Source organism: the organism of the source record quoted next, unplaced genomic scaffold, assembly GCF_019419815.1.
Source record: "Pyrus x bretschneideri cultivar Hongxiangsu unplaced genomic scaffold, Pyrus_bretschneideri_v1 Contig26, whole genome shotgun sequence".
Lineage (NCBI taxonomy): Eukaryota > Viridiplantae > Streptophyta > Magnoliopsida > Rosales > Rosaceae > Pyrus > Pyrus x bretschneideri.
The window spans coordinates 661,072-687,956 of NW_025999568.1; the positions used below are offsets into that span (position 1 = coordinate 661,072).

Genomic DNA, 26,885 nt, shown 5'->3' on the forward strand with positions numbered 1-26,885 from the left:
CATCATAATTGCTTCAATGGGGTTTCTTCTATGAACTTTAATTTCAGTCATGTTGTTCTTGATATTTATATATTCTGTAATCATGTTGTGTAATTAAGTTCATAGTTGGGGATTTCGATGTAGCATTGCAAAACTACTCTATGTTATTAAGTTAAAGTATTCAAATTACCAATCTATGTTCTTGTTTCATTCACTGATTTTATAGTATAATTTGTTTGTTAATATTAATGTTTGATCACCTACACATCATGCTTAATCTTGGTGGACATGTGAAAGAATGAAGAAACTGCTATGCATACATCCTGCCATGTGATTTCTTTGGTTCTTTGAAGTTTTCTTGTTCTTAATGAATTCTTAATTGGTAATCTAAGTTGAACATCACAACTAGGTTGCAGATTAGGAGTACTTGATCACAACTACATATCAAATAAATGATCATAAATAAGTAAAACGAACCCTAGTTGCAGATTGGAGAGTTGAATGCGTTTTGACTTAAATTTCACGGAGTTGGCTTGTAATAGTGAAATCGGTATCCCTAGTTCCGTTCGCATCGTTTTTGAATTAATCTATCATTCATCTTTATCTTGTCTTGCATTTTCAGTTACTTTAACTTCCAAAACAAAAATCTAAATTCAGTTTTCATTTTCATTGTTAGTGAGGGTTCACATAAAGCTAGTAATTTGTAGAGTTCTAATCAGTCCATGTGGTTCAACACCCTTACTTGCGCCATTATACTATCCTTATATTTGCACTTGAAATGAACACAACATACTCAACTCATGAAATTAATATACATCTAAGAACAAACTCTGATATATTGAATTTTCTGCTGCAAACATTCATTCACCAAAATTTAAGTGTCTACAAAGACCCCCACTTTAAGGCACCGCGTATACATGTGCTTGTCATGTGTAGAAAGTGTGTTTTGAAGTCCCTCGACATTGTGAATGTACTTTGACCACTATGCTTTGAAGTCCTTTTGCATAGGACTTGATTCGAGGGTGATGAATACTTGATTTTGAGTTAGGCTGGAAGCTTTCTTAAGGGCCATCGAGGTTTAATCCTGAACGAAACAAGACCACGAGTTGCTTCACGTGGTGGTTAAGCTTCGGCTTTGGTGGTGGATGAATCGACACGTTTTTATTGTGCATGTTGATTCTTCACGAGCTTGATGAAGAACACAATTGTTTGGTGTTTGCTTTGCCAAAGAGCTTTCTGGTTTTCTCCAAAGTTTTGGACTACTTCCCTTATCTGAACTCGATTTTGATTTAAGAGTGGTGAACACTGTCTTGAACCGGGCTTGTGTGTGGATGGATCGGCATGAGTGTAAGCCTGAAACCTAGTTCGTGAATTTGTGATTTGAGGTATCGTTTGGTACGTGGGACGGGACGGAACGGAGTAGGACAAGGCGTTCCGTCCCACGTTTGGTGTGCCTAAAACGGGTGGAACAAGCTGTTCCATGAGACGAGTTTTGGGTAAATTTTCGTTCCAACTCACCCCCTGGAATTCCGTGGAACACAAAATTATAACCTCTCCGTCTCCTTCATCTTCCTCCTTGTTTCCATCCGAGGGCATCTTTGCTCTTGCTCTGTCCCATCCCGTCTGCATACCAAACGATACCTGAAGTCACCCTCAAAGTAAGAGATTTTGTGCTTACTTAGGGTACCACCATTAATGTGAAATGAATGGAGGGGCATACTAGGGTCAACTGAGATGGATAATTACGGCGGTTGGCCACCACCTAATCTCTTTCTCGATTTTCCTCCCATCCATGGCTTAATCCTGATGGTTGCCCACTGTCTAGTCGATTTTAGAACACTAGCTTGTAGTGGTAGGTGATGGCAATCACTTTGTTCTCCAAGGGATAAAATTTGTGTAAGAGGATAATAATGTCATTTTAAAAAAAACTAATGAGGACATTATAGGAAATGATGATATTCTTTAAAGGCTCAACTCTACTTTTTATCAAATCAGCTTTAAAAGTAACCGGTAAGAGCTGTTGTCTAGATGTCATTGCTTTTAAAATAAGTAGGATATTTTATTTTTACCAAACATTATTTTATTGCTAACATTTAAATGAAACAACTTTTGATGAAAAATTGTGACATCCCACATCGCCCAGGGGAGTGATCCTTATATGTATATTCTCATCCCTACCTAGCACGAGGCCTTTTGGGAGCTCACTGGCTTCGCGTTCCGTAGGAACTCCGAAGTTAAGCGAGAAGAGGGTTAGAGCAATCCCATGATGGGTGACCCACTGGGAAGTTGCTCGTGAGTTCCCAAAAACAAAACCGTGAGGGAATGGTAAGCCCAAAACGGACAATATCGTGCTACGGTGGTGGAGCGGACCCGGGAAGTGGTTCCGCCCCGGGTCGGGATGTGACAAAAAAAGTAATACCAAACGGGACCTAAAATTGGCAAATTAAAAAAATTTAGACATGAAATTAGGAATTTTTGAAATGTTTGTATGCATTTGAATCCATTTTTTTTTTTTTCAAAAGTTTTCGTTGAAATATCTTTAATGACGTTATTAAAATTTTCGTTGCAACTTGCATTTTTAGTCAACGGTCAATAAAGTTGGTCAAAGAATATAAGTAGACCAAGTTTTTAGACTAAATTTAAAATCATGTGATGTGACATTAATAGAAAATAAACACGTTAATCAGAATTTAAGTGATAATCTAATCATCAACAATCACGCCATCTAGTTTACAAAATATAATTTAGATAAATGATCTCTCTCGCATTAGCCTTGACAAAATAAACATGATAAAACATTTGCTACCTGCAAGGGCATTACATTGAAAGTAAAAAAATGATAAGAGAGAGAATAATTAAAACCCGCAAAATCCGATGTAACTAAAAAACTAAAAAACAGATTTATGTGATGCTTAGTGTCGTGATTAGCATTGAAAACTACTTAACACACAGTTGTAAGAATAAAAAAGCTAATAAATAATCTGAAAATTTGGTAAATTAATAATTTTGAAATGCCACATAAGGGCAGACACCAGCGATATTGACAGAGAGGAAATGTGGCCTGACCCGCTTCTTACACGGGAGTAAGATTTTCTCCTTTCCTATTCTCATTTCTTTTGCTCCTCTTTTTTCACACTTTCTTTTGTCATTTTGTCACTATAAAAGAAATCAACATAACACATTGTTTAATTGCAATGTTCCAGTTGGATGGGAGAAAGGAGACGACAGATTACGAGAGGATTCTTACATGACCTTTTTGGGTATAAAATGCAATAGAGGACAAAAACGCAAAAGCCCACACACTGACACACACACACACCTATAAAAACCCCAAACCCCAACCCTCCGTAAACTTTGCTTTTTTCTCTTCTCCTTCTCCACCTCCCCTTCTCTCACTAGGATTGATCTGCAACTCTTCCGGAGGAAGGTACGTACGCACAGCCACTCACTAATGTATGTATACATTTGAGTGCGTGTTTGGATTTGTGTGTCTCTCTGTTAACTTATATGTGTGTTAGTGATTCTTGAAACGGTGGTCGGTGGAACTGAGAATTATTTGAGGAATTGAATTGGGGACTATAATTTCTTGGGGAGAATTAGAATTTAGAACCCTAATTTTGGTAGTGTTGTTTTGTTTTGGTGGTAATTAGTTGATTGGGGAGGGGACGACAACCATGGCGGCAAGAAGAGAGCTCGTTTATCTAATTCTTCAGTATTTGGAGGAAGACAAATACATGGAGACTGTTCACAGGTCAGTGATCTTCTTCTTTAGCTTCTTCATTTTCAATTTTTGTACATAGGATTGTTTATTTGTTCGTTGGTGGTCGGGTTTTGGCTTTGCTTGGTTGCCAAGAAAATTGAGAAAATTTAAAGGGGATTAGAAAAGAAGGTTTTTGAACCTTTTCTTTTTGTTACTTTGGAAAATCAAAGAAAATAGAACTTGAATTGTTTGGTTTGTACTGAATGAGGTGCTTTTGGTTGTGTGTGAATGAAGGTTGGAGAAAGAGTCCGGGTTTTTCTTCAATATGAAGTATCTTGAGGAAATTGTGACAAATGGTGATTGGGAGGAGGTGGAGAACTACTTGTCAGGATTTACTAAGGTTGAGGACAATAGACACTCATTGAAGATTTTCTTTGAGATTCGGAAACAAAGATACCTTGAGGCTCTTGACAGGTAAGCTCTTTTTGTTTTTTTTTTTTTTTTTTCTTTTTTTTTTTATCTTTGGATGCAGTACTTGTATAGACTGAAGCGTCTTAGTAATAACGTTGTCTTTAATGCAGTCATGATAATGATAAAGCTGTTGAGATTCTTCAGAAGGATTTGAAAGCATTCTCGTCTATCAATCCAGAGATTTTCAAGGAAATAACGATGCTTCTAACATTGGAGAATTTCAGGTGATTTGAGTATTTTTTTTTTTTGTGTGATTAATTTGGTGTTTGGCATCCAATTAATGTTCATTGTTAAATACATGCTCTTGTAATTCATGATTGATTTGGTTTGTGGCGCCAATGTGGCAATTGCTTGTTACTGAATATGAGCCATGGGCAATCAAGGAGTGTTGAAAGTTAATTTCGTACTTTGGAGTACAATGCGACAGGTTTACACATTCATAATATGTTTGTTGGATTGTTATAGATGGATTAATTTTGTAACAATTTTCTTCGTATTTTTTAGAAAGTGGGGCTATTGTGTAGTGTTTGACTTTGCAAAAAAAAAAATGAGGTCCTGACGGGAAGTATCTTTCGTACTCTTAAATTTCATCATTTGCAAATTGTAATCTGTTTCCTTAAAAATATGACATTCACTCCTATTTGTACCTTGAATTTTTTCATTCACAGCATGCGCACTCCTATTATCAAGAAATAATTGTACTTGAATCATTGAAATTGACTGTTAAAAGATAATTGAGAATCAGTGATTTCAGTTACAGATTGCCAAATCTAGGTTACTGACCTGAGACAGTTGGCAATAAGGTTCTGAAGTTGTGAATGTAGTAGTTTAAGTTGTCTGTTTATCTCAATGTGCTGTATGTGCCAAATTTAAATTGCTAGACACCGTAGAGCAACAAGTGTGTAGAACAATGAAGAAAACAACCAGTGCCATGGACTCCTTTGAAGTATGCTTGCTCTAAAAGTTCTCTTTTGTGTTTGTTTGCCTAGTTGTTTGTCCAATGGGTATTTTATATATTTTCTTGTTTTTCACAGTAGCCTCATTGTTTTTAAACGCAGGGAGAATGAGCAACTATCAAGCTATGGTGATGCTAAGACTGGCAGGGCTATAATGCTTGCAGAACTGAAAAAGGTAATTGAGGCAAATCCAATTTTCCATGATAAGCTTGAATTCCCCAAATTTAAGAAGTCAAGGCTGAGGACATTGATCAATCAGAGGTAATTTGAACAATATTTATCTATCTTTGCTATTTCTTTAATTAATGCATGGAATGTGATTTCTTTTTCTTCTGTTTTTTTGTTTTTTTTTGTTTTTATATTGTTTTTTGTTATGCTTGTCGCAGTTTAAACTGGCAGCACCATCTTTGCAATAATCCTAGGCAAAACCCTGACATAAAAACTCTATTTTGGGACCATAGTTGTGGACCAGGTGCTTGTGCTACTTCCCCTGCAATTAACCCTTTAATGGGATCCATTCCAAAAGTAGGTGGCTTTCTACCAATAGGTGCTCATGGTGTAAGTTTGTAAACATATTATATCTTTGGTTTTGGAAGTAGGTTTTGTAGGAATTCTTACTCGTATGTTTATCTAACATACTGTGATTTCGGCCTTTTCAGCCTGCAGCACCTCCTTTGGCATCTCTGCCTGGCTGGATGGCTAACCCATCCTTGGCTCCACACCAAACAGTTTCTTCTGGGCCAATCAGTTTAACAGTTCCCAATAATACATGTATGATTGCATTTGATTTTCTTATTTCCGTATAATATTCTATGTTTGTGGCTTAATTACTGATATTGCTGTATCACAAGGAGACATTACAAATTATGGATGTAATATGATTAATTAAAAGAACCAGTTTTGCAGTGGTAAATAAGACAAAATGGAAGGGAGTATTCTATATGCTTTTGTTTTTATTTCCCTTTGTGTCACCTTTTTAACCGAAGGAATTCCAAATGAATAAAAACATTTACAAACTACAGTTTACATCTACACAAGCAATATAGTATTTGACATTGAAGATAATTAAGAATTTTTTTTGTATACTTATTGAAGGAATGATTGGCATGAATTGCAGACAATTCGATATTTACATTGTATTTTTGTTAGAACAAGGCAACAAGTAGGCATGACTTTGCAAATGTCAAACATATACAGTTTTCTCTTAACTTAGTAAATGGAAACCATAATGATTTGGCAACACTAGATGGAGTTTACTTAATATGGCCTCACTAGAAATTCAAGCTCTTCTTGATGATAAAAAAAACACCATTAATAGTGACTCTGTGGGATCCAATGTTTTAAAAGGCAAAGCCAAGGCATTTCTTGGACAGCCTTGCCTAGGTGATAGCCTCACAGTGCCTAAAATTATTATAATACTTAATGTTATATATAATAATTGTAAAATAATCAAGCAAGCATGCCAAGCAATCAAATATTTGAACTATTATTATTTCTGAAACTCAAATCATAAAGTCATAATAACCTAATAGAAACTAAGTCAGAAACACAAAATTAGCATGAATTTTATAAAAACCCTGCCCAAAACAAGGTTGTATTGGGTTTGGGCTGTTTTTTATCAAAAAAATTCAAATGCCCAGGTTGCCTAGGCGCCTGAGGCGATAGCCTAGGCATTTAGGCTAGTCTCTAGTCCACTCCCATTGGGCAGAGACATTTTTTCATAACCCCACCCCATAAACTGCCTATGCAAGTCTTAAAACTAGTTTTTTAAAACACTTGGGATCTGAATTAAATTGTTTTGATTCTGTCTGTTAAATGCTTACAGTACCCGTTTGTAAACGTATTAGAAGTCATGGGGGAACACATGAAGGACTCAAAACTCTATATGGCATTCTGTTGGTCTTGGTTGTAGTGTTGCTGAACTAACAACCAGCGCATGAGGATGGGTGAAAACCGTAGGAAGTAAGATTGACGCAGAGAGGTTTTCCAACAAACAATCTTCTAAGTGGAATTCATGGGTTAAGAGTGAAACTGATTGGTGGCCCATATTTGGCTTAGTTTTGTTGGTGACATTTAGTAACCTTGAAATTTACTTGGGATTTGTTGATTATTTCAGTGTTGAGATAGTTGTACAGCCTATTACTGCCATTCATATTGCTTTTTCTGTTGGTTGAATTTCTTTAAGAGGAAGAAGAGGAATAGGAAGACCAATTTTGTATGGGTGGAGAATCTGGAGATAATTAAGAAAGATATGATAGTGACTTGTATAAAAATATGGCCATGATAAGTCGGAAAATGGAGGATCGTGATTGATGTAGTCACCCCAAATGGTTGGAAAAGGCCTTGTTCTTGGTAGTTGAAATTCTTTAAGAGGATTATATGATGTTCATTATGCGTGTTTGCCTGACTTATATTTTAGCCTGTAAGAAGTTTCTTTTACATGTTAATTACTGAATACTAAATAGTGCTTGCATGAATTACACTCATGAGATACATGCCAATCATTCTTGTTTTGTCTTGTTTCTGAATCGGAACTTACATCACATCGTTTGGTTTTGTTTATTTAAATTCATCCAAATTTCACTTCTCCAACTAAGTTTTACTATTCTTTTTGCATTTATTTGATATGGTAGCATCTTTGTTAAAGCGCCCAAGGACTCCTCCTAATAACCCGGCAATGGACTATCAAACTGCAGATTCTGGACATGTGTCCAAGAGATCAAGAGCATTGGGAACATCAGATGAGGTATTTTATCAGCATGTTTATGTGCTTATAATTCTTATACTTTACACAAAATTTCGGTTAGTCTATAGCACATTATGATTAATTTGGTAGTCTCTTTTAATTTTTTTGTTTTTTTTTTTCTTTTGCGAGAATATTGTTGTCTTACTGTTTGATTTGTTTTTTTCTTTCTTTCCACACTTATTCTTACTGAAATAAGATTCTGGAACTAGCTTAACTGTGACCGTGCCTTTTCTCTGTGCAGTATAGTTGGTGATACTTAAAATTGTTGCTATGTCCTTTGCGCCTTAACTGTTTTACTATATTTTTGTTACACCTTTTTGAACCAAATAATCTGGCTTTCTCCAAACCTGACCTCCCTTTGCCTTTGCAGGTCAATAATAGGCCTCTTAACGTCTTTCCACACACATATCCTGGCCACATCCATGCCCACCACCCTTACTCTTCTGAGGACTTGCCAAAGACTGTTGTTGTCAATTTGACTCTAGGTTCAGCTGCCAAGAGCTTGGAATTTCATCCCCTGCAACACACTCTGCTTCTTGGTTTGCTCTTGCTGCTTAACGAATTTATTCTCTTTGATCTGATCCTTTTCAGTCAATGTCTAATTGTTGTATGGTTTTGTATTTAAATTTTATTATCTGTTCTACCTTTCAGTTGGAACAAATATTGGTGACATAACGATTTGGGAAGTAGGCAGAAGGGAGAGGCTTGTTTCTCGGAATTTCAAAATTTGGGATCTTTCTGTGTGTTCAATGGCTTTACAGGTGTAATTCGCTTGTTTTTTTTTTTTTTTTTTGTTCTTTTCCCACTCTTTATTGGTACAAAACTTCTTAATGGTTCTAAGGTCTAACCATAAGACTAATATGATGCTGGTTTTCATGTCTTTGTGATAGGCGTCTTTGGCAAATGAATACACTGCATCAGTAAATCGTGTGATTTGGAGTCCTGATGGTTCCCACATTGGCATGTCTTCTCATTACCATTTTATTTTTCATATTGACAGTATACTTGTGCATATTTTCTATTCATGAGAAAATAACTTTCTGTTTTTGGTCATGGGTAAAATTTTTCTTAATGAATTAGTCGAAAATGGTTGAAGTTCACTGATCAGGTTAATACAAATAGTTTTTGTTTCTTATTCCCCAACTTCTGTTTCAGGTATTGCATATTCGAAGCATGTAGTGCACATTTATTCCTATCATGGTGGTGATGATTTACGGAACCACCTAGAGGTTGTAATTCTCTTTTTTTCTTTTTAGTTTGTAGTGACTCGTCAATTCCGAATTGATGGCTGCTAGGTTTCTTCCCATTGTACGGCTATCAGTTTTTTGTTAAGACTGTAATTACTTATGTGCTCATTTGATTTTCCTTTTAATTGCAATTCTTCCAGATTGATGCTCATGCTGGTAATGTTAGTGATCTTGCTTTCACTCACCTAAACAAACAATTATGCATCATAAGTTGCGGAGAGGACAAGACTACTAAGGTTTGGTTTATAGTGCTTTTTCCTTCACTGCTATTGGTAAGGCTAGGCCCTGCAGTCATCAAGGTTCCTTTCTATGCAGGTCTGGGATGCTGTCACTGGCAATAAACTGTATAACTTTGAAGGTCATGAAGCACCAGTTTATTCTGTGTGTGCACACATAAAGGACAACGTTCAGGTGCTTATTATTAGTTATGAGCACTGCTTTTACTCGTGGAAGTTATCGCTTTTAATTTGCTTTATTTTACCTTTATAATTAGAAGTATCAAAAACTTAGTTTTATTGAGCAAGTCTTGTTTTTAAGGTAAATGGTACTTATTTGGTTAACCTTACTGTTACTCAAGGTTGGAGGGAAACTTGTATGTGTAGGGAAATTTTTAAAGCAAGTAAATCATTTTTGTGGTTTCTATAAACTGTCTGTTCTCATATCTTTGTTCCATACCAAAAAAAGATCTTTTAATGAACATATTCTTGATGCTTATTACATTCATTACTGTACCATTATAGTGTCTTTTTCATACTGTTGTTGACAGTTCGGAAACTGTTATTTACCCTAACATAACTGTTGTTATCTTTTTATTTTAGTAAATACTCAGTGAATGTTATTTTATTTTATTTTTTTTTTCTGCATCAGTTCATCTTCGCAACAGCCATTGATGGGAAAATTAAGGCTTGGCTGTATGATAACGTTGGTTGTAGAGTTGATTACCATGCTCCAGGCCATTCTTGCACAAGAATGGTGTATAGTACTGATGGTACAAGGTAATTTATCATTTTTGTTTTTTTCATCAAGTGTTTGAATTCTCTTATCTTTTAAATTCTTCAACTTGAGTACTTTATTTCTTAATTATTCCCATTATTTATTTTTATCATAGGCTCTTCTCCTGTGGGACTAATAAGGAAGGGGAATCATACATTGTGGAATGGAATGAAAACGAGGGGACTGTAAAGCGAACATATAATGGGCTTGGGAAGCAAGCTCATGGCGTTGTGCAGTTTGACACGACGAAGAACCGATTCTTGGCTGCTGGTGATGAGTTCCAAATCAAATATTGGGACATGGACAATGTGAACCTTTTGAATGCCACTGATGCAGAGGGTGGATTACTGGTAATGGCCACATACGCTATCTTCATGTGTTGCTGTCATATTTCAAGGTTATTGTTAATGTTGAAACAACACTTACCTTTAACATCTGTTAGGCTTCTCCTTGTCTACGATTTAACAAGGAAGGAACTATGCTAGCTGTTTCAACAAGTGAGAATGGTGTTAAAGTACTTGCAAATGCCGATGGCATTCGAATTTTACGTGCAATTGAGAATTGTGCAGTTGATGCCTCCCGGATGGCCTCAGGAACTGCAACGGTGGTATGCTGTTCTATCAGATTTATTAAGTGACAAAAAATGTGACACCCTTAAAATGAATAGCCTATCCTGCAGGGACCCATAATTGGAACATCTGGTGGTTCCAGTTCTGCTCATGGAACAAACAACGCGGTTGCAGTTAGAAGTCTGGTAAAGTTTGATTGCTCTTTCATGTGTGTAACTGAGATATAAGTTGTTAAGATAGAACAATTTGTCCTTTTGAAAAGCTGCATTCTTTTAATTATTCAAAGAGCACTGTTGTTAGTTGTTACAGGACATTCTTCACATACCTGAATGTTTTGAGCATTTTTTAGATTCTAATATGGGCTAAACTTTAATCCTTTTTGGAAGTTTGCAAATATTGACTTCTTAACATTTTTAGAACGGAGATGGCCGGAGTTTTGCAAACATCAAAGTAAGGGTTGCTGAGGAGCTAGAGAAACCAAAAACTTGGAAGCTAACTGAAGTTAATGAACCATCTCTTCTTCGCTTCATATGGCTGCCTGATAGCCTGTTGGTAAATAGAGTGAGTATCATTTGATAACCAAGCTTTCATGATGGACTCAATTCCTTTGAAGTATGGTAGGTCGGTAATTGTCTGATGGGTATGCAAGTTTAAGTGCATTGGTAAGACTAACTTTTGGCTGTAGAATACTCATCTGTGTAGCTAAGGTATGCAAGTTTAAGTGCGGTAAGAGTAACTTTTGGTTGTAGAACACTCATCTGTGTGGCTATTCTAAACATGGAATCACAAGTTGTGGTTTCCTGTAGGGCTGCCACCTGGTTGTTTAGTACTTACTGTCATAGAATTTGTAAAGCATGCCCTATAAGTTGTATTAATTCGCTTCTTTTTGAATGTTCTGCATGATACAGCATGTTCTTTTTTATTTTATTTTGGGCAAAACATACAAATTCGAGTTTAAATTTAATTAGATTTGAAAATTTTCGAACCATAGCCCTCAAAGAAAATTAGCAGCTTACGATTTTCGGGTCATGGTAACTCTGTAATGATTAAATGGTGTTATATTGGATTGATGTGTATCTATTTTACCCTTTTTACCCTTTTGATTATCATGATCTAAAATATCGTATCCAGCCCCCTTTTATGCTTTGAACTTTTTCCCTGAGAAGTAAAGAAATTATGGACCCATACACTTCCATTCATATCCCTGTAAATTCTATTTGTGTTGTAGTACTTAAAAATCATCTCTAGACGGGTTTCAACATCAGCCTAGGCACTAAGGCTTCTTTGTGTTTTGAGAATGTCATTATTGCAAAACATGTATATTGTACATTAAGACTGGCGAGATGGAATAATGTGGTACTTGTTTTATGTTTTTGTAACCCATCTTTAAATGGTTTTGTTCTCCATTTCAGATTGTTCGGTTAGTATATGCAAATTCAGGAGCATCTATGTTGGCATTGACGAATACTGGGGTACATAAACTTTGGAAATGGCAGAAGGATGAGAAGAATGTTTCGGGCAAAGTACGGTTTGTTTTTAAGGCAGCATTTCAATCAGTCGCTTTGTCCTTTGAACATTTCTCTATAATCTTTTCTGGTATAAAATGCTTTTGTTTTTGTAGGCAACTACCACTGTGCCACCACTGTTATGGCAACCTGCCAGTGGTATAGTGATGACCAATCAAGTACCCGAGACAACTCTTGAAGATCCTATCCATTGCCTTGCTATTTCAAAGAATGATTCTTATGCACTATCGGCATCTGGAGGGAAGGTTTCGCTTTATAATATGATGAACTATAAGGTAACGGTGTATTTGGATTGTTAATTAGGTGCAATTAGTTGGAATGCATATTGTAATCATTCGCCTGATCATTTTGCATCATGTTTTCAATTTATTAACTCCCATGTTTTCATCCTAAAATTGCAGACGATGATGACCTTTATTGCCTCACCACCTGCAGCAACATTTCTTGCCTTCCATCCGCAGGACAACAACATTATTGCAGTGGGCATGGATGATTCTACAATTCAAATCTACAATGTCCGAATTGACGAGGTACTGAGGGTGAACCGAGACTTGTTAGTACATTCAGTGTTCAGATAGTAATTTTGTTTCTATTGTTGCACAGGTCAAGAACAAGCTCAAAGGTCATCAAAGGAGAGTTACTGGCCTAGCATTTTCCAATGTTCTAAATATTCTTGTATCCGCAGGAGCTGATTCTCAGGTATGCTTATACCACTACGATAGGAGGAACGTGCCTTACCTCTGCGTGCGCGTGTGTAGGCAATAAAATTTATAACTTTAAGGGGTGTGATATCCACACACCCCTTTTTACTTCTCATACACCCTTCTAATTTTGTGCCATCGGATTGGATGAATTGAAGAAGATCAAAGGACAGAATTTAACAAGAGGTGTGTGAGAAGTAAAAAGGGGTGTGTGGATAGCACATCCCAACTTTAATATGGCAGGTTGCGCTGGAAAGTGTCATTTTCATGTTTTTTTCTTTGGTTGTGTACAGTTCAACTTGTTGGGGTGGAGTCACATGAACTATTTTATTTTTCCTACTTCAGCTGTGTGCATGGAGCATTGACGGATGGAGAAACCAGGCTGCTAAGTTCTTGCAGATTCCAACTGGTCGCGTGCCTACACCTAATGCTCAGACCCGTGTTCAGTTTCACCAAGATCAGATACATGTGTTAGCTGCTCATGAAACTCAAATAGCCATATATGAAGCACCGAAGTTGGAGTGCCTTAAACAGGTCTCTTGGGCTTTCTTTTCTGTATTAATTAGCTGGAGCTTGGTTTGTAGCAGTTGTTTATGAAGTGACTAATTTGTTCATTTTTTTGGCTGCGACAGTGGGTGCCACAAGAATCGATTGGTCCTCTCACAGATGCTACCTATTCATGTGATAGCCAGTCAATTTATGCAAGCTTTGAGGATGGAAGTGTATGCATTCTAACTGCCTCTACACTCCGAATCAGATGTCGGATAAGCACTCCTGCATATGTGATGTCTAGTCCCAGGCATGTAATATGGTTACCAGTGGTTTTATACGCACAAATACACTCGCTTGCTCAAATACACACACACATACGATTTGCTTGACCATCATATTACTAATTATTCTGTTGTCTGACAGCACGAAGGTCTACCCAGCTGTGGTTGCTGCTCATCCATCCGACCCTAATCAATTCGCACTTGGACTCACCAATGGGGGAGTTGTGGTGATGGAGCCACCGGAATCAGAGGGGATGTGGGGTACCATGCCTCCAGTTGAGAATGCAGGCCCTAATGCCAGCTCCGCGGTGGTTCGGATCAACAGCCAAGGGTGATAGTGACTCATAGGTTTTCGCAGCGGGTAGGGTTTAGGCTTGGCGGACGGGTATTAGCTAACGCTGATTATTATTTTGGGGAATTCCCTTCATACACATAGAAAAGAGAAGAAGGTAAACATAGAAGAGAGAGGGTTCGTTAGGGCTGACTTTGACGCCTTGCTACACAAGTAATGAATATGGGTATGACAAGGCTTTGACGTTTGTACAGGTTTTCTTTCCTCTTTCTTTTTAATTTATGCATTTCAATATTGTTTTTATCCGTATTTATTAGAATAGGTAACTCAATTTTATTAACAAAATGGGAGCAATAGTGAAGAATTTATGTTCCTCCTACAATCAATTAACGAGCGACTTGAATTTTGAACGGAGAGCTAAAAGCTCTAGGTCATAAGCGATTAATCATATGTCGTTATCTTTCTTTTTATTTTTTATTTATTTTTGTTTATTATTTTTTAAATTGTGGGACCTACAATTGAAACATCATCATTTAATATTCATATTAACAAATTGACTAGTGGAGGTATGACATTGTAACGAATTCGTAAGTTGGTGTATGACATTGCCTCAACATTAAGGTGGTAAGTTGTTGAAGGTTGAGGGGTTTAGTACTTAAGTTCCTTTTTCTCCTCCTGCTGCGTGTTGTTATTGAGCAACTTTTAATCTATGAATGGAAGTTGTATGACAATTGTGAAGTTTATTTCGCCTCAATGTTATCCTTGCGCGTATTGAAAACATTGTATGTCAAAATCAAATTACCAACACTTTCATTATTCTAGGATTTCATAGCGATAAAATGCATATTATCTTGATACAAATATTTGATCACAACCGTATGTCCTCAACTCATCCGCAACAGTAGTAGGTCTAGTTTTCGACTGAATCGGGTCGAAAATATCATGTTTTTAATTTTGATTTAAAAAGTTTTGATTAATTTTTATTTCGGAATTTCAAAACTATTGGAAGCTTCATCTATCCCAAGCTCGAAAGTATCTCATTTATGAAGCGGGATCTTCATTTTAGCTGAAAAATGGGAAAGGCACGCTGAGAGCCGTCTGATCTCTTTTAATGAGATCGTGTGGCTGGGCTTTAACCTTTCGATCTCTTCCTCGCCTTATCATTATAGGCAAATTCGAAGAACGGGTTAAACGATTTGATTTTTATTTTTTTCCTTATAATTTTCTGGAAAAATGGGTTCAAGGAATTTGGGTTGTTGGTTTTTCCAGTTCGACATTTTCTGGAGAACGGATTTGGGTGTCCTCCTGAAGTTTTCAAATTGCACAACACCTTCTGCTGAAGTTTTCAAATTCCCATTTTGGAGAATGGGTTCAATTATTTGGGATCTTTTTTCCCAATTTCTGGGCGCGCCTCCTCAAGGACTGAAATATAGGTACCCAAAAGTAAGGAAAAAAACCCAGAAAACGAAGCTGTGAACCCATTCTAATCAGAATCAAATGAGTTTTCACCTTTGAGTTTGTAAAATAGAAAATAAAGAAAAACCAAATAGTTGAACCCTTCAAATCGGAACACAGTTGGTACTACCTCTACAATTTGAAAAGTAAAATTCGAATCCTTGAACCCATTCTACAGATTACCCCAAATCTGTTGCTTTCGTGGTTGGGTTGATTGAAACACTGGCTTTTCATCGACGAGAGTGGTCCAATCTCTTTAATCAGATCGTGCGGTTGCAATTAAACACGACTTTTTCATTTCTTTTCTCTTTCTTCGTTGCTCTGCCTCGCCAAGGACGCATGGCTAAAACAGCCCAAGTCCATTCGAACCCAAATCTTCTTCCCACTTGATCAGTTTTGGGATCTGGAGATTGGCTTCAGTTATTTGGCCTTGGGTATCTATCTGCCTACCTTGGTTCTAATTGTACCTCTCTTTTCTGGATTTTTCAGGGTTTCAACTGTATACATGTAAATTTCGTTCCATACAAATGATGCATCACAAAGCTCCACGTGACATATGACTCATCATAAATGGACAAATCATCAATGACATGTGACACAAATCAAGCAAAGGAAGCTCAAAAGCATTCCTAAAATTCGGCAAAGAAGAAGAAATCTCCTTAAAAGCAGCAAGGGGCTCAAATTGCTCCCAAAATTGGAAAGAAAGCTAAAACATCTTCACAAAACAAGTAAGAATTGAAGATTGTTCACAAAATAGGCAACAAGCCCTATAGATTTCGGACAAGCAAGAGAAAGTGGCTGAAAACAAGACACAAAACATGCCTAAATTCTCCCAAGGACGAATCAAGACACAAATCAAAGTCAAATCAATGACACGACTTTGGACCCAAGGCAAGCATAAGGGTGGACAATTTCTACATTCAAGGCCGAAATTCTCACATTGAGAAGAACCTCTGCCAAATCTTTGAAGACTGCCAAAGCTCTCTTCAAAGAATGCACAACCAAAGCTGAAACTTTCTTTCGACCAAAGCCGAAGTACTCCCTTGAAGAATTAACAAGCACCGTGCCAATTCCTTCAAGACTTTGTTGAAAGCTCAAAACTTGTAACGAAGTTTGTTTCAATATCAAGTTGCCAAGACTCTTGAATCAATGAAATCCTACATCAACACTACCTTTGCCACAACTTTGAGTTGAAGACCATCCAAGCGTTGTTTCAAGCTCGAAACTTGAAGCAATCGTTTGTCCGAGATCAAGTCATCACAACCCTTGGATCAACAACCTACGCATCTACATCAAATTCAAAGACTGAATCAGAGGAAAGTTGTAAATAGAGATTGTAACCCTACAAATTCATCAATACAAATCAACTTTGTACATGTGTTCCCGCTTCATTCATTAAAGAATTTTCGTATTTACATCTACGATTTGCTTATTTTTTTATTCAAATATCAAGGATTAAAACTTATTGAGTTCTGATTCAAATGTTATGTGTTTAGAATTTGAAGAGAAGAAAAAAAGGAACAAATTCACAACCCATATTTAGATCTAAAATTAAATTAAATTACAAATTATTACCGTACCTTCTCCATTAACTTGCAATCCAGAATCAGAACTTGAAAAATAAAATCCTACTCTCTAGAACGTCCAAAATGGTCAAGGGAGGAAACCAATACATGAATTTGCAAAGATAAAGGAAAAGATAGAAAGAGTGGGGTTTGATTGAATTTGAACCTCCGGTTTGTGGTTCGTCATTCGTGACGCAGAGAAAGGAAAGGACGGAAAGAAAGAACAAGAAATGTTATAAATGCATCTTTAAAGCCCAGCCGCACGATCTCATTAAAAGAGATCATATGGCTCTCACCGTGCCTTCCCCATTTTTCAGCAAAAATGGGGATCCCGCTTCATAAAGCACCCGTACATCTATATATCTATACACATATATATAGAGAGAGGAAATTATAGCAATGATGCTTATTCATCTGCTTCTCACGTTCCGTGAATAGCTGGGACATTGAGGAATATCCAGAAAGGCATTTAAGGAATCGGTCTGATTCTATCTTTGTTCGTTCCGTTTGGTTCTTTTCGTCAACTCCGTTAGAACTTCCGTCATAATGAGACATGTTGGAAGAATCATTTCTGCAATTGGGTCAAAGTTAGGAATCATTGCTCCAATTAGGTTAAAGTTGAGTGACCGTTTCTTCAATTTGGTTAAAGTTGAAGGACTATTCCTACAATTTTCTCATTTAGTTTTCCATATTTGCCTCTTGATTCGACCTCATGTGGGCGGTATGTGACTCATTTAGATGGAAGTTCTAACAGAGTTCACGAAAAGGACTATAGCTGCACATTTTGTTGAATTAAAGAACCAATGGTTATGGATTTTTAGTTGAGGGAGCATTGCTCCAATTAGAATTAAGTTGATGGACCACTACTACAATTTCCTCTATATATATATTCGCAGATGTAATAAACAATTGAAACATATCGGAAATCAATAAGTACATAATTAAGTGTATGTAACAGAATTAAGCAAATTTTATATTTTTTTCATATAGATGTAGATATGTAAATTTCGTTGCATGCAAATGATGCATCACAAAGCTCCACGTGGCCTATGACTCATCACAAATGGACAAGTCATCAATGACATGTGGCACAAATCAAGCAAAGGAAGCTCAAAACTTCCCCAAAATTCGGCCAAAAGGAAGAAATCTCCTTAAAATCGGCGGGGCCCAAATTGTTCCCAAAACCGGAAAGAAAGCTAAAGCATCTTCACAAAACAAGCAAGAATTAAAGATTGCTCGCAAAATAGGCAAGAAAGCCCTATAAATTTCAGCCAAGCAAGGGAAAGTGGCTGAAATTAAGACACAAAACATGCCTAAATTCTCCCATGGATGAATCAAGACACAAGTCAAAGCCAAATCCATCCAATGGCAAGCTTTGAGAAGTCTATAAATACAAGGTCCTCAGACAAGCATAAAGGTCGACAATTTCTACATTAAAGGGCCGAAATTCTCACAAAAGGAGAACCTCTGCCAAATCTTTGAAGACTAATACGTTGCCAAAGCTCTATTTGAAGAACGTACAACCAAAGCGGAAGCATTTCCTTGAAGAATCAACAAGCACTTGTGCCGATTCCTTCAAAACTTTGTTGCAAGCTTAAAACTTGTAACGACGTTCGATTTAAGATCAAGTCGCAAAGTGTTGGAAATGTGCCCTAAAACCAATCATATGATGATACTTACGGACATTTCAAACTAATGTAGTTTAAAGGGCAAACATTATTGTTTGAGCCGTCTCATATAAATGTTATATGCTTAAACGATAAGTCCAAGGAATATGTGATTGGAAGAATGCGATCTAAAGAAGTTAGATTCATGAGACCATTCTTTCGTTGACACATCCTAAACGTTCCTGATCATAGGATTGTCAATTGGGCATTGACAGTCCGTTAAGATCAGTACGTGCTATGTCTTCTCTCAGGGAGAGTGACTAGTCTCGAGTCATTGGTGTGTGTGACATCAAGACAAGTACGTAGGTGCTCAATAGAGAATGAGTTCACTGAACACGATCAACGAAGAGTTCTCATATTCATGTCACATGAGAACTCATGGTTGGGATAATGCAAATTAGTCTTTTGACCTGAGGCATCACAGTTGTCTTGTGGTTAGGTCCTTAATCTTTGATTATGTCAACGTCACTCTATCAGGGTGTCCACGGCATCGTTGGGGTTAAGCCACTTAGCCTTGGAGGCAAGTGAATGCGCAACAAGGGATCTCTAACCTTCAAACTGTTTGAGGGAGAATACTCTATGATATGATTTGGAATCTCTGGCCAGAGTATGAATGAAATGTTGGAATGCGTTCCAGATCACATTCAAGGTAATCATATAAGCACAAGATTCACATTGGATAGTAGACATGAATAAACTATCAAACCAAACAATGTGGTCAAGAGTATTGTATTAGAGAAAGACCGTATTGCATTTGTAATCCTAAACTGAATAGGTTCTCCACCTCTTCTGATTAGCTTGGGTAACCATGATATGCTGCTAGGTGTCACTCATGGTTTGTGGAAGCCCTAAAAGTGTATTATCACTAACGGGAGAATTGAAAGTAAGTTTCAATTCACAATCGATTTGAAAGAGTTTGAATCGCCCACTGCCTCGCTAAAAGGAACCTAATGGATCGTACACCGTGTAAGGTAGAGTTTGAAGATTCAACGGAGATGAGTAAGAATAATTAAATGGTTTAATTATTTATCTAAGGCTAGGATTAATTAATATGTTAATTAATCAAACGAATAAGTTCGTTAAAGACCTCGGGTTAGTTTTGGGCCGCAAGGCCCAATGGGATTTGAATGTCAAGCCCATTAACTCAAGTTGTATGACAACTTGAATAAAACAAAGGGCTTGAAAGCCCAATAAACCTATAGGCTAGCCATGTGTAAAAGAATAGGGCTTTTGGTCCATTAGGTCACTTATTTGAAGGGACTATATAAAGGACTTTATAGCCTAAAATTTACTAAGGGTTATTTTTGGGGGAAAGGATGAGAACACAAGCTCTCCTTTCTCTCTAAAATTTTAGCCAATCTAGAGGGGAAAATCTAGCAATCTTACTTCCTCTAGGTCACTCATTTCTTCTACAATATACCTTGGTGTGGAGACTTAGAGGTTCTCAATTTTGGGAACTTGGAGAAACCTTTTCATCCATCCAAATCCATGGATCCAAGATGCAAGGAATGAAGGCCCTCTCTTTGGGTGATTAGCCTTTGCTTATGCAAAGAGGAATCTACAAAGGTATTGATTTCTCAACTCACTTTGTTTTGAGTTGAGTCTTGGTTCACCTATCTACTAGGCTTTGAATTTCATGGGTAAATGTTTTGTTTTAAGTGCATACAAGCATGATTCCGCCTTTAATTGTTAATTGCATGCTATTGATGTTGCTTAAATGAACATGTTTTTCACAAATTTTCCTTCAAGTGGTATCAGAGCCTAAGTCTAGTAGTTGGTGAATCCTTTTGGGTTTTGTAGTTCATAGTTTGTGATTTGAATGTTGTAATTGTTACAAGCTTTATTCTTGCTTCTTTGAATGTAAATTTTGTTAGAAAATTTGCCATCTCAAATGTTGTAGATGTAGTTCATATGAGCATGAATTTTGGAGCTAAAATTTGGTGCCATATTTTTTGGGGAAATTCGGCCAAATCCAAAGGGTGGAATTTTGGGTTCTTGTTTGACTTGTTAAAAGTGTTTTAAAGTGACTTTTGGAACCCCTATGTACCCTAGTATGGTTGTATGTTATTTCCCTTAAGTTTGAGTGGTTTTGGGAAGTATTTGGGTGAAGAATGTTCATGGAGCTCTTATGGGTTTTCATGAATGTTCTTCATTGTTCTTGATATGTTCTTGCCAAGAACAAAAGGTTTGGTGTTTTGATTCAAAGTTTTGATTTATTTCATAAAGTTTTTGTTTTGAAATATTTCTTATGTTTAAATATATTAGATATTTATTTTGAAAAATTAAAGAAATTATAGTGGGTTAGGTATGTAATGATTTATTCCATTACACACACCCCACTTACAAAAAACTTTGAAATTTTATTTATTACTTTGCTTCAAAATCAGCCACCCTACTCAATTAGGGTCCTAGTGGGGCTTTTGTGCAATTATATAAAGTTTTGATACTTTTGTGTATTTGCATTTTGACCCAAAAGTTTACGTTTTTACGTAAAGGTCCAAAATCACTAAAAGGACAAATTGTTTTGCTCCTTTAATGAAGTTTTATTTTTTGTGGAAAATTTTGGGTTCTAGTTGTAATTACATGAAGTAGTGGACTTTTGTGTTTTTACAAAGTGACCCCAAAAGTTTAAGTTTTTGCAAAATAGCCCAAAAGTTGAGGTTAATTGCACTATGGCCCAAATAAGTTGAGGTCATAGCATTTTGGCCCAAATTAGGTAGAGAACAAAATTGTTTTGTTTCTTTAAATGAGAATTGGATTTTCATTTCATTTAGCTCCATTTAAATCAATTCTATGGATACAAAAACCAAATGAAAATGTTGCATTCAAGTTTAATTAGTTAAAGCGTTAATTAATTAAAGAAAGGGTGATTATGAACCTTAGCCTACGATAATTGAGCTATGTGAAAGGCCGTTTCAAATTTGTTTGAACCATGGGAATGTGTAGATTAAATTTTGGTTGTAATTTGATATGATCAATTGTTGTAAAAGAGCATAAGCTCTTCTTTACTTTAAAGTAATTTGATTTGATCAATTGTTGTAAAAGAGCATAAGCTCTTATTTACTTTGAAGTACTCCTTTCTTGTTTTATTCGATATGCATGAAATTGGAGTAGTTGGGTCCAACGCCCAATAAGACAACACGCCTTAATGTGATTAAACGCGTAACTAAAATCAATCACCATCCCTAGACCGAGATTCAACACTAGGCTCGTGTTTGAATCGAATCAAAGGTTCATAGTCATCCTAAGGCCCTAAGGCAACTATATAGTCCATCAATGAATGCAAACCTTATGTTAGTAGTATCATATACTCTTGCTTTAAAAACCGTTTTAAAAGCTTAGTGGGAGTATTATATACAACTAAATCAATCAAATGGACCAATAGTTGTAATAGGACCAAAATGTTTTAATTGGATTAAAATGTATGTTTATATGTGATGAGACCTAAAACCCTCAACAAATCAATATTAAGTTGATAAGCGAGAGATGCTTTGAATATCTCTTCGTGGCCTTCCACCGTGGTAGGCTCCAATCGTTTGTGACTTGTACACCGGCTTCACCCTATAATGGGGGAGTACAAAGTGCATGCTTACATTCAGGAGGAGTCTATACGCATATGATGAGGTGAGTGTAGACAACGAGTATGACCAACATGATATAATTCTGAGGTTGTGCTTGAACCTCTACATAAACTAAGCATGGTGGGAATAACTTAACTAAGTGCAATGGTGCCAACATGATATAATTCTGAGGCATTCATTCTCTAGAGGCCAAACAAGATGGGTAATTACAAACGTTGTAAATGAGTAAAGCGTTATTCTCTCATCATTATTTTTGCTAACCAACATCGTATAATCGTGAGGTGGGCTTGGTAATGGTGAGCCTCCCATACCCTACTAAGAGTTTCCTCCAAAACTCTCGAATTCCGATGAGGGATATGGAATTTGCCAAAAATAGTGGGTGGTGCTATTTGATTTAAAGACCCGAATCAAATGGCTTAAAATCAATCAATTTATATTCGTTATGTATTTGTTTACCAATATATTTGCAAACGCTATCCAAAACTTGACAAAGAAAAACCGAACGCTTTGATTTCCGGACTTAGTTCTACAATCCCATAGATTGTCTTTAATGGCTTGTAGATGTAACTAAGTAGTCTCATCCTCACAATCTTCCAATTGATAATGTATCATTGGAAGAATATGTTAGATAAGTCTAACATGAGAAGGACAACACTTTTAATGTCATAATTCTTCAAATACAAATTGTTGTATGAAGAAATAAGAGTTGCTTTGAACAACCCTTAATCAACACAAACTTTAGTGCTTGTCTCTTTGTTACATAAACAAGGAACTTGAGAAGTAAGCACAAGGGCATGAACACTTTATGTGCCATGATTCTTCACTTACAAATTGTTGTATGAAGAAATGAGAGTTGCCTTGAACAACTCTTGAAAGTTTGTTATTATGTTTAGAACATAATGGTTGGTTGACAAAAATAGTCCATTTATATGGACTTATGATGATTTTGAATCATTGAGTGTTGAAGTGTTAAACCACTTAACGAGACGGAAACTAGGCAAGGACTTCACCTTTGTGTCCCTATCCTAATGGTTCACTAAGTTTATTGTAAACTATATAGTGAACAATAACCGCACGCTCTCCAAATCGTTTGATGTGTATAACACATTTAAAATAAGTTTCAAGAGAGATAGTGGGAGTTTAGGGACCATGACTATTGTAATCAAAAGGGAAGTCAAATGAAGAAGGCAAAATAACTCCAAGGGAACAAACTTTCTTTATGAAAGGATGGACATTGGAAGGGGTATTTGCAAGAAATGTCTTGCAAGTGTCAAGAACACACCTTTCGAAGGTGTTGTAATATGTTCTTGAAATAGTTCAAAACAGTTGGTTCTTCTACTTGAATGCTTGATTCCGTATTAGTAACTATGTTTTACAATTGTTGTAAAAGTGTGCTAATAAGAAGTAGAAGATTAAATGAGAGAAGGGAAAGTACTTCACATTCGGAAAGTGAATAAAATATAGATCTCTGCGAAAGCGGATTGTACTTACTTCCTCATATGAACTACCAAAGAAATTGGAAAATACTAAAGATTGTCTTCACATTCCAATTTTAAGGAACTTAAATCCGTCACTATAGTAGAGATAGATAAATGTTTTGTTTGACAAAAACATTGTTCTTTATTAATCAATAATTAGATTATTGTAATTTAATTGGTTGTCTCTATAGTAGAGATGATGTGGTAGTTTAACTGTTTAGAATACGATGATGCTTAAAACCCAAAAGGTTGCAAGGTAGTGACTAATCCCAACTGAGTTGTGATACCTCTAAAACATAAGTTACGAGTTGGTCATAGATGGATGCTTTGGATCGTTAGATCCGGATCCAATACCTTCTTGTTAAAATTGTATAGAGGCGAAATGTTCGAATCTTTATTCTTTTGGAAAGAAGAAAGAATCACAAAGTTGTTGAGGTTTATTCACTTAGATGTTAGTGGCACTTGTCCATAACATAATACTACTCATGTTGTATGACATTCACCGAAGATCACTCTCGGTTGGACTATAGTTTATTTTGAATAAACACAAGTCCGAATACTCTGTAAAAGGTTTCAAAGAATTCAAGAAATGTAAGTTGATGAGTAAGACGTCTAAAGTATTTACCTCCTTGGATTTGATCCAAGGAAAGATAACACTTTAGATGAGTTTCCTTGAAAAATATCAAGGAAAGTAGCATCATAAGATAATGAATTTCTCCATTAGGAGAAGAATGAACATAAATAAGATTTAGTTCGTTGGACATTATCAATTACCCATATATATATGTGATATATACTTCTGAGACATGTTAGTTGTAGAGATCCATCCATCATGGATCTTAGCAAGCTAGTGGGAGCTATAAGCGTCTTATGAGAAAAGATCAATTGTTTGATTTCTCATAAAGATGTAAATGAATCTTTTGTTTACTAGGTTTACAAAAGATTAGTGGGAGTTGATCATATTCCTAAATTAGAATATATCTACATGATATATATTAATTTTGAAAATGAAAGGAATTCTTCATCGTTAAAGTTATGACTTTAAACATTCTATAATAATAGAATGTATATGGGAGACATAGTCTATATACATGGGATGGAAATCTATAATGATAGATTTCAAGATATAATTGGATTATATCAATCCCTAAAATAGACAATGAGATGCTAGGAAGTTTCTCATATGATGATAAACTTCAATTAGAATGACAATTCTAGTGAGACTAGGAAGTTGTTCTTCTCAAAGGGAATGTACCCTTTGACTCCCAAAGAAATAATGCGTAAATAGAATCCTTTATGCATACACAGAAAGGTGATTTATGTATTTCATATTGTATGAAAACATTGATATAAGTCGTACCTAGAACGGTACAAGATGATATCAATGCAAGCCCAGGATCAGAACCATGGCAACTGTCAAGTGAATCCTTAGGTATTTAAGAAATACTAAGGATGGATTCCTCAAGAATGAGGAAAAATTAGAGTAACGTAATGGAAGCGTAAATGTATTAGATTATGAATCTAATCCATCATAGAATATCTCTTCATTATGAATGAAGTGATAAAGAGATATCTCTTTATTATGACTAAAGAGATATTTGGGTGGAAACGTTAAAAGTAAATGACTTTAATGTGTTCCATCATGTATGCAAAATATATTGCCATATAGAAGCTTACAACATTGTTGTTTGGATGGGAAAGTTCATTCATGAACTCTTCATTCGGTTCCAACCAGAAAGTGTATGACACTAATGGGGCGATAGCTCAAGCCAGGGAATCAAGGTCTCATCAAGGTCCGAACTCAAATGAGAGACTGAACCACATGATTGAGAATCATGTATAATGGTGACGTCGTTATTCTCAAGGTTGCTTCTATGGATAACATATAGATATCCATTGTTTAGGCCTACTACTCAGCCATTTATGAAATGAATTACAGAAGAGGTACAATCATATGATGACTAAGCTGATTGGCTCTAGTGCAAGTGGGAGATTGTTGGAAATGTGCCCTAAAACCAATCATATGATGATACTTACGGACATTTCAAACTAATGTAGTTTAAAGGGCAAACATTATTGTTTGAGCCGTCTCATATAAATGTTATATGCTTAAACGATAAGTCCAAGGAATATGTGATTGGAAGAATGCGATCTAAAGAAGTTAGATTCATGAGACCATTCTTTCGTTGACACATCCTAAACGTTCCTGATCATAGGATTGTCAATTGGGCATTGACAGTCCGTTAAGATCAGTACGTGCTATGTCTTCTCTCAGGGAGAGTGACTAGTCTCGAGTCATTGGTGTGTGTGACATCAAGACAAGTACGTAGGTGCTCAATAGAGAATGAGTTCACTGAACACGATCAACGAAGAGTTCTCATATTCATGTCACATGAGAACTCATGGTTGGGATAATGCAAATTAGTCTTTTGACCTGAGGCATCACAGTTGTCTTGTGGTTAGGTCCTTAATCTTTGATTATGTCAACGTCACTCTATCAGGGTGTCCACGGCATCGTTGGGGTTAAGCCACTTAGCCTTGGAGGCAAGTGAATGCGCAACAAGGGATCTCTAACCTTCAAACTGTTTGAGGGAGAATACTCTATGATATGATTTGGAATCTCTGGCCAGAGTATGAATGAAATGTTGGAATGCGTTCCAGATCACATTCAAGGTAATCATATAAGCACAAGATTCACATTGGATAGTAGACATGAATAAACTATCAAACCAAACAATGTGGTCAAGAGTATTGTATTAGAGAAAGACCGTATTGCATTTGTAATCCTAAACTGAATAGGTTCTCCACCTCTTCTGATTAGCTTGGGTAACCATGATATGCTGCTAGGTGTCACTCATGGTTTGTGGAAGCCCTAAAAGTGTATTATCACTAACGGGAGAATTGAAAGTAAGTTTCAATTCACAATCGATTTGAAAGAGTTTGAATCGCCCACTGCCTCGCTAAAAGGAACCTAATGGATCGTACACCGTGTAAGGTAGAGTTTGAAGATTCAACGGAGATGAGTAAGAATAATTAAATGGTTTAATTATTTATCTAAGGCTAGGATTAATTAATATGTTAATTAATCAAACGAATAAGTTCGTTAAAGACCTCGGGTTAGTTTTGGGCCGCAAGGCCCAATGGGATTTGAATGTCAAGCCCATTAACTCAAGTTGTATGACAACT

At 36.3% G+C, this 26,885-nt stretch overlaps 1 protein-coding gene across 3 annotated transcripts; it reads left to right on the top strand.

Moving 5' to 3' along the window:
* Positions 1-3,281: 3,281 nt before the first annotated feature.
* LOC103939633 (topless-related protein 4) lies at positions 3,282-14,256 on the top strand. 3 transcript variants are annotated; one of them, XM_048587088.1, is made up of 26 exons: positions 3,282-3,406; positions 3,630-3,730; positions 3,974-4,153; positions 4,261-4,374; positions 5,209-5,367; positions 5,493-5,664; positions 5,766-5,877; positions 7,740-7,852; positions 8,223-8,391; positions 8,504-8,613; positions 8,743-8,812; positions 9,008-9,081; positions 9,240-9,335; positions 9,415-9,510; positions 9,967-10,094; positions 10,208-10,442; positions 10,535-10,699; positions 10,772-10,846; positions 11,079-11,222; positions 12,074-12,184; positions 12,283-12,462; positions 12,589-12,717; positions 12,791-12,886; positions 13,234-13,422; positions 13,521-13,687; positions 13,804-14,256. In XM_048587088.1, the coding sequence occupies exons 2-26, from the start codon at positions 3,654-3,656 to the stop codon at positions 13,994-13,996; spliced, it is 3,354 nt and encodes a 1,117-aa protein (XP_048443045.1). In that variant the 5' UTR covers positions 3,282-3,406; positions 3,630-3,653; the 3' UTR covers positions 13,997-14,256. The 3 variants fall into 3 exon arrangements, with proteins under 3 accessions (XP_048443045.1, XP_048443046.1, XP_048443047.1); XM_048587089.1 differs by having other exon boundaries at positions 13,521-13,610; positions 13,804-13,987; XM_048587090.1 differs by lacking the exons at positions 13,521-13,687; positions 13,804-14,256 and having other exon boundaries at positions 13,182-13,386.
* Positions 14,257-26,885: the final 12,629 nt, after the last annotated feature.

Excerpts from the sequence above, each read along its gene's own strand:
- LOC103939633 (XM_048587088.1), top strand. The coding sequence starts at position 3,654 with ATGGCGGCAAGAAGAGAGCTCGTTTATCTAATTCTTCAGTATTTGGAG. Across the intron at positions 9,336-9,414 it reads GAGAGGACAAGACTACTAAG|GTCTGGGATGCTGTCACTGG; the intron begins GTTTGGTTTATA and ends CTTTCTATGCAG. Across the intron at positions 10,847-11,078 it reads CGGTTGCAGTTAGAAGTCTG|AACGGAGATGGCCGGAGTTT; the intron begins GTAAAGTTTGAT and ends TAACATTTTTAG.